Genomic DNA, 6000 nt, shown 5'->3' on the forward strand with positions numbered 1-6000 from the left:
ACAGACATGACTGGATGTCATTGGTGCTTCATCCCAGCCTCCACGGGGTCAAAAACGGGTTCAGGAACAAATAACCCATTCCTTCATTCACCCTTTCATCCACCACTGACTGACACCTGCTGCATGGCAAGCCCTGGGACATAAAATACGGTGCCTACACTGAGGATGACGATGATGGGTGTGTGGGGGGCGGTCATAATGGTGATGGAGGGAGACAGAGTATGATATTTATTGCACACTTGTGCTATGCTACAATAATCGAATACTTACAAAACTGTGAGATAGGTATTATTAGCCTCACTTTACAGAGGACGAAATAGGCTTAAAAGGCAAAGCATCTTGCTCAAGGTCACATGGCTAAGCGGTGGGGCACGGTGAGAACCCGGGTCCGTCTGCCTACAAAGTACAAACTGTTCCACTGCGCAAAAGTCACGCGGGAAGGGCCACACAAATGTAACTTGGATGAAAAAGCGGAAGAGAGGGGGTCCCAGGCCTCCGGGACTCACAAGCTAGTGGAGGAGCCAGACATATAAACAAATGTCTCCAAAGTGGGGGGACCGGTGCTGAGCGCCGGGGACCAGAGCTGTAGGGGAGCCAGCGGCAGGGGCGGCTCACCGGGCGGGGGCTGACAGCCTCTGGGGGTGACTGGAGAGCGCGCCCACCCCTGGCCCCGGGCCGCCGGCTCCCGCGGGCTCGTCCCGCCCACCCACCCAGCGCCCCGGCCCCCGCGCCCCGCCCCCCGCGCCCCGGCCCCCGAGCGCGCGGCCGCCTCACCTCCTTCCACTGCAGCTGGCGGATGCTGATCTTCAGGGCGTCCAGCGAGGTCCTGGCCTTGGAGCTGTCCACGGTGACTGGCCGCACGGAGTAGTACTCGTCCGACCGGCGGCCCGGGCTCCGCTTGCCGCCTCGGCCCTTGCCCCGGGGCTTCCCGAGCGGCCTGAGGCCCCGCGCGGGCGCGGGCTTCAGCACGGACCCGGGCGGCGTGGACGGCGGCCGCCGGAGGAGACGGGCGTCGCCCTCCTCGGCCGCGCGGGGCGGCGCCGGGGCCCGGGCCGCAGCCCCCTCCTCCCTCGCGGTGCGCTCCGGCTCCCCGGACGCGCCAGGGTCCACGCGGACTGGCCCCGCCGCCGCCGCCGCCGCCGCCGCCGCCGCCACCTCCCACCCGGCCGCCAGCTCCCTCTCGGAGCTGCCCCGCTGCATGGCGCTCAGGGCCGGTGCCAGCGCCACTGCCACCGCCGCCGCCGCTGCTCCGCCGCCGCGGGCCGCGACCGAACTGCCGCCGCCGATGCCACGCGCTCCCCGCCCGAGCCCGTTGCCATGATCGCTCAGGCTCCGGTTGACAAGGGCAGTCGACGCCTCTGGACGGCGCGTGGGGAGGGACAATCGCCGCCGTCCAAGCCTCTGCGACCTCACAGGCGGCGGCACCACGTGACCAGGCCGGTCACAGAGGCGGCGGCGGCCATATTGGAAGAGGGCAAAGCGGGGAAAGGGGGACGGGGGTCGGGGGAAGGGAGGAGCGGCGCCCGCAAGCTGGCCCAGGGCACAGAGCTCCGAGCCGCTGGAGGCGACATGCAGCGTAGAAAAGTGTTGGGCACCAGTGCGGCTCCCGAGCCTGGGCCTGGGTAGCAGAGACAAAGCTCTCCACCAAGAGGCCCCACCCCCCACCACGCCCTGGGACGACGGCCAGTCTGAAGGAGGAGGCATAGCCTCTCCCATTGTGAGGAACTGCACCGTCAGCCCGACGAGGGACGTGACAAGTCCAGGCCCTGAGGGAGCAGCTTTCCGGGTGAAGAAGCACCTGCTGCTCCTGGGGGAGCCCCTACCCAGGGCGCGGAGCCCCCTTTCCCGGGGTCGGTGAGCTCCCTATGGGGTGGGGAAGCCATGGAGAAGCCCTGCAGATTCCCTCTCAAGTTGAGGGTATTAATCACTACTTTTTCTATTATGTGGGGTTTTGTGGTAAAATAAACAACAAAAAGGTTATCATTTGAACCGTTTTTAGGTGTACAGTTCAATAGCATTAAGTACATTCTCATCGCTGTGCACCAGCCATCACCAACATCCATTTACAGAACTTTTTCTTCTTAAAAAAAAAATATATTCCTTTATTGATTTCAGAGAGAAAGGGAGGAGAGATAGAAACATCAATGATGAGAAAGAATCATTGATCAGCTGCCTCCTGCTTGCCCCACTGGGGATCGAGGCCACCACCCAGGCATGCGCCCTTGGCCGGAATCGAACCCGGGACCCTTCAGTCTGCAGGCTGACGCTTTATCCACTGAGCCAAGCCGGCTAGGGTGTCCAGAACTTTTTCTTCTTAAATTGAAATCCTATATCCATTAAACCATAACTCCTCATTCTCCACCCCCCACCCCCAGCCCCCAGCCCCTGGCAGCCGCTGCTCTACTCTCTGTCTATGAACTTGACCCCTGGAGGTACTTCATAGAAGTGGAATCATACAGTGTCTGTCCTTCTGTGACCAGCCTATTTCACCCAGCACAATGCCTTCACAGTCCATCCATGCTGTAGCATGTCTCACAGTTTCTTCCCATTTTAAGGTTGAATGATGTCCGTTGTATCTATCCACCACATTGTCTCCGTCCATCGTCAAAGGACATTTGCTTTGTTTCCACCTGTTGGCTATTGTGACTAATGCTGCTATAAACACGGTGCACAAGTACCTTCCCAGGTCCCTGCTTTCAATTCTTTTGGGTTGTCAGGTGTTTTTAAAGCCAATCCAAGGGGAGGGCTTTCTCTCAGTGTTTAAGTACAGTCAGCCCATCACCTACCTGCACCTGGGTTACCGGGAGTGCTTTAGAATGCAGGCCCCTGAACGCCAGGAGCGCCAGAGACGCTGAGGAAGAACATCTGCGCGGGCCGGGAAGCCTGCATGTTAAATTAGCTCCTCTGCTGATTTTAAGGCAGCCAGAGTCCAAAACCACTCCCCTACATGTTGTACTCCAAGGCTTCTGGAGAACCCTGGCGCTGTCCATGGTCCCGAAGAGGAGCTCTCACACTCCCCAATCTCTCTCCACCAAACTACCCCTCAAAATCCTATCTCTCCTCCTAGTATTTCTGGTCTCAGCAAGTGGCACCACCTTCATTCAGTCATCCATGTTTGAAAGTTGCAAAGTTTTAACTCACCCTCTCCCCAGCCTTCCAAAAACCAGTCCATTTCCAAGCCTTACAGATTTTACATGAAAATGTCTTTTGCATCTGTCCTCTCTTATGCATTCTTATCATCATTGTCCCAATTCAAGTGTTTACCCTGGGTCATTGTACCAGACTCCTCATGGGTCTCCCTGACTCCACACTCCTATGCATTCTCCACACTGCAGCCAGACCAGCCACTCTCCTGCTTAGGAACCTCCCCTATCCCACTATCTACAGATGAAGTCCGAGCATGTTCATTTTCCTAACTCTTCCTGGTTGCCACGTTCTGAAATCACTCTTCTCTCCTGCCTCCATCCCTTTGAGCACTCCCTGGACTTCCTCTCCCTTTGTGTCTCTGCCTGGGAAACTCCTATGTCAGACCCCACTTGGATGTTCCCTTGATCAAGCCTCCCTTAGTCCCCAAAGGCAGAAATAGTTACTCTCTCTACCCTTCTACTGACATGCCTCATAACCTCCCACCGTGGTCTGTCTACTGAAATCATCTTAGCCTCCTCCATTAATCTGGAAAGGAATATGTCTGGTTCGATTAATCTCTGTAGCCTCATTTCCAGGGGCTAGATCAAAGGTTGCCTCATAAAGTAGTATGAATTCATAACTTAGTAAGTTGTCTTCCACTTCATTTGTCAAACCTGCATAGGCCATTTCATGTAAAGATATTCGTTTTGGCCTTATATCTAATACATCTTCTGCATCAAGGCCTTTGCACTCACCCTTCCTCTGCCTGGGACACTCTTTCGATAGATCTCTGCCCACTTCTTCAGCATTCAGTGTAAATAACATATCTACAGAGATACCTCTGATTTCTCAATCTAAATCAGACCTTTTCAGATGAAATAATGATACAAGAGGAATCATAAGGCAGTACACAATTAAGTGCCAAATAAAGCAAAGAGTCAAAAATCAGGACTTCAAGGAATGAAGGATTTACTGTGAATTAGAATGCTAGATAAGACTTCATGTAAGAGATAGAACATAAACTGATGGAGTAAGACTCAGGAAGATAGAAGGTAGGTGAGGAGGTCATTCCGGAGGCTGTGGGCAGGGCTGCCCTATAGAGTCATGCAAGTGAACCACAAGGCCTCACAAGAGCGTATATCCAACTTGTGCTCTGCCCGCCAAGACTCACCCATCAAGGCGTTGTCTGCCCAAAGTGGGCACCTTTGCTGATTGGCTCAAAGGATCCTAGGGCTAGTGGTGGCCCTGTGTTGAGGGAAGGTGAGGAAATGGCTCAGTGCACATAGATTTAAGATGATGATAATCATAAACCTTGGGGGTGGGGAATGGGGGATGAGGGATAGGGGATGGGGAGAAGGCTGGACTGTTTGAAACACAAGCCTTGGAGGAAGGAAGAACAGGAAACAAGGCCTATTTGAGTTCAATGTCAGGGGTTTGAAAGCTCTGACTTATCAGGAGGCTCTAATATATGTTAGTGGAAAAATTCAACCCCATATGGGATTCCCCAAAGAGAAGCCTCAGTTATGGCTGCTGAGGAGCAAGAGCAGATTAGAGTTAGGGACTAGGACTACTTCCAAAATATATCCAAATGTCTTAAAAATAGGTCTCACCAGTAGGTGTCTCCTTTTCATTCACAGCACACACCACTGCTGATAGAGTTTTACTTGTCTATTTATATATACACAGGCCTAAGTGACTTGCAGGAGCGGCTTGCAGCTGGCGGATGCTGCAGCTGGCGGATGCTGATCTTCAGGGCGTCCAGCGACTGGATGCTGATCTTCAGGGCGTCCAGTCGACTGGTCGCTATGACACCCACTGATCACCAGGGGGCAGATGCTCAATGCAGGAGCTGCCCCCTGGTGGTCAGTCCGCTCCCACAGCCAACCTCCAGTGGCAGGCCAACTTCCCGTGGTTCCTCCCTCCACCAGCCAACCTCCAGCGGCCCAAATCGGCCCTGATCGCCAGCCAGGCTGAGGACCCCACCTGTGCACAAATTCGTGCACTGAGCCTCTAGTTTACTTATAATGGTTTGTCTCACTGGCCAGAATCCAAGTGCCAAAAGCAAGGCGTGTACTCTTCTTGGTGATCCCATACCCCAATGCCTAGTTCAGTGCCTGGCAAAGAGTAGGCATTCAATAGCAAATGTATGAATGAATGAGTGAATGAATGAATGAAAAATTAAACTGCTCAGATATTCAGCAGTAAGGAAATAGTTAAGCAAATTATGGCAAATGCCAATGACAGCTTTAGCCTCCAGGAAAATGTTGACAATGTAATATTAAGCAAACTGTGCAAGCATTATAATTACAATGCTTAAAAATTGTTCTGCGTAAACAGGGCCTGGAAGAATATAGAGCCACATGAGAACAGCTGTGGTGCTGGGGATCTTGGTGAAATCTTCCTCTCAATTTTGACAGACTGTATCATCGTTGAGGCCCTTGAACCCAGAAACTCATCCTATTTCTAGAGATTTCTGCTACGAATCAGAAAGGCAGACTAAGCTTTACACAGTCATTTATTATCAGTGAGAAATCTCTCTGTCCTGGGGAAATGTATAAAGCATTTTGCATATATTGTGTCATTACCTTCCCAACAGCCTGGGATAAGTCCCATTATTAACCACATTTTACAGATGGTGATGGAAATTGCTACTCAGGGAAGTCACTTGCCCAAGTCACACAGCTAGTAAGGGCAAAGACAGGATTCAAACTCAGGGTGGGCTGACACTAGCACCTGGCTCCCAACACCCACACTAACTCCCACACCAAGACTTTGTTTACAAAAACATACAATGTATGTTTAAATATAATTGAGTCCATATATATGAATGTGTATTTATACATAAACATATGTATACACTAATCCTCAGCTATG

General features: G+C 52.8%; 1 protein-coding gene across 1 annotated transcript in view; it reads right to left on the bottom strand.

The window, feature by feature from the left end:
- Positions 1 to 1330, bottom strand: part of TTLL11 (tubulin tyrosine ligase like 11) — a 185759-nt gene extending 184429 nt beyond the window's left edge. Inside the window, exon 1 of the mRNA XM_070430842.1 lies at positions 775 to 1330. Within this exon, the coding sequence (XP_070286943.1) occupies positions 775 to 1200 (426 nt within the window). The 5' untranslated portion in view covers positions 1201 to 1330. The remainder of the gene's footprint in view (positions 1 to 774) is intronic.
- Positions 1331 to 6000: the final 4670 nt, after the last annotated feature.

This window comes from Myotis yumanensis, unplaced genomic scaffold, assembly GCF_028538775.1.
Source record: "Myotis yumanensis isolate MYYU_CA2020_CCGP unplaced genomic scaffold, mMyoYum1.0.hap1 SCAF_12, whole genome shotgun sequence".
Taxonomy (NCBI): Eukaryota; Metazoa; Chordata; class Mammalia; order Chiroptera; family Vespertilionidae; genus Myotis; species Myotis yumanensis.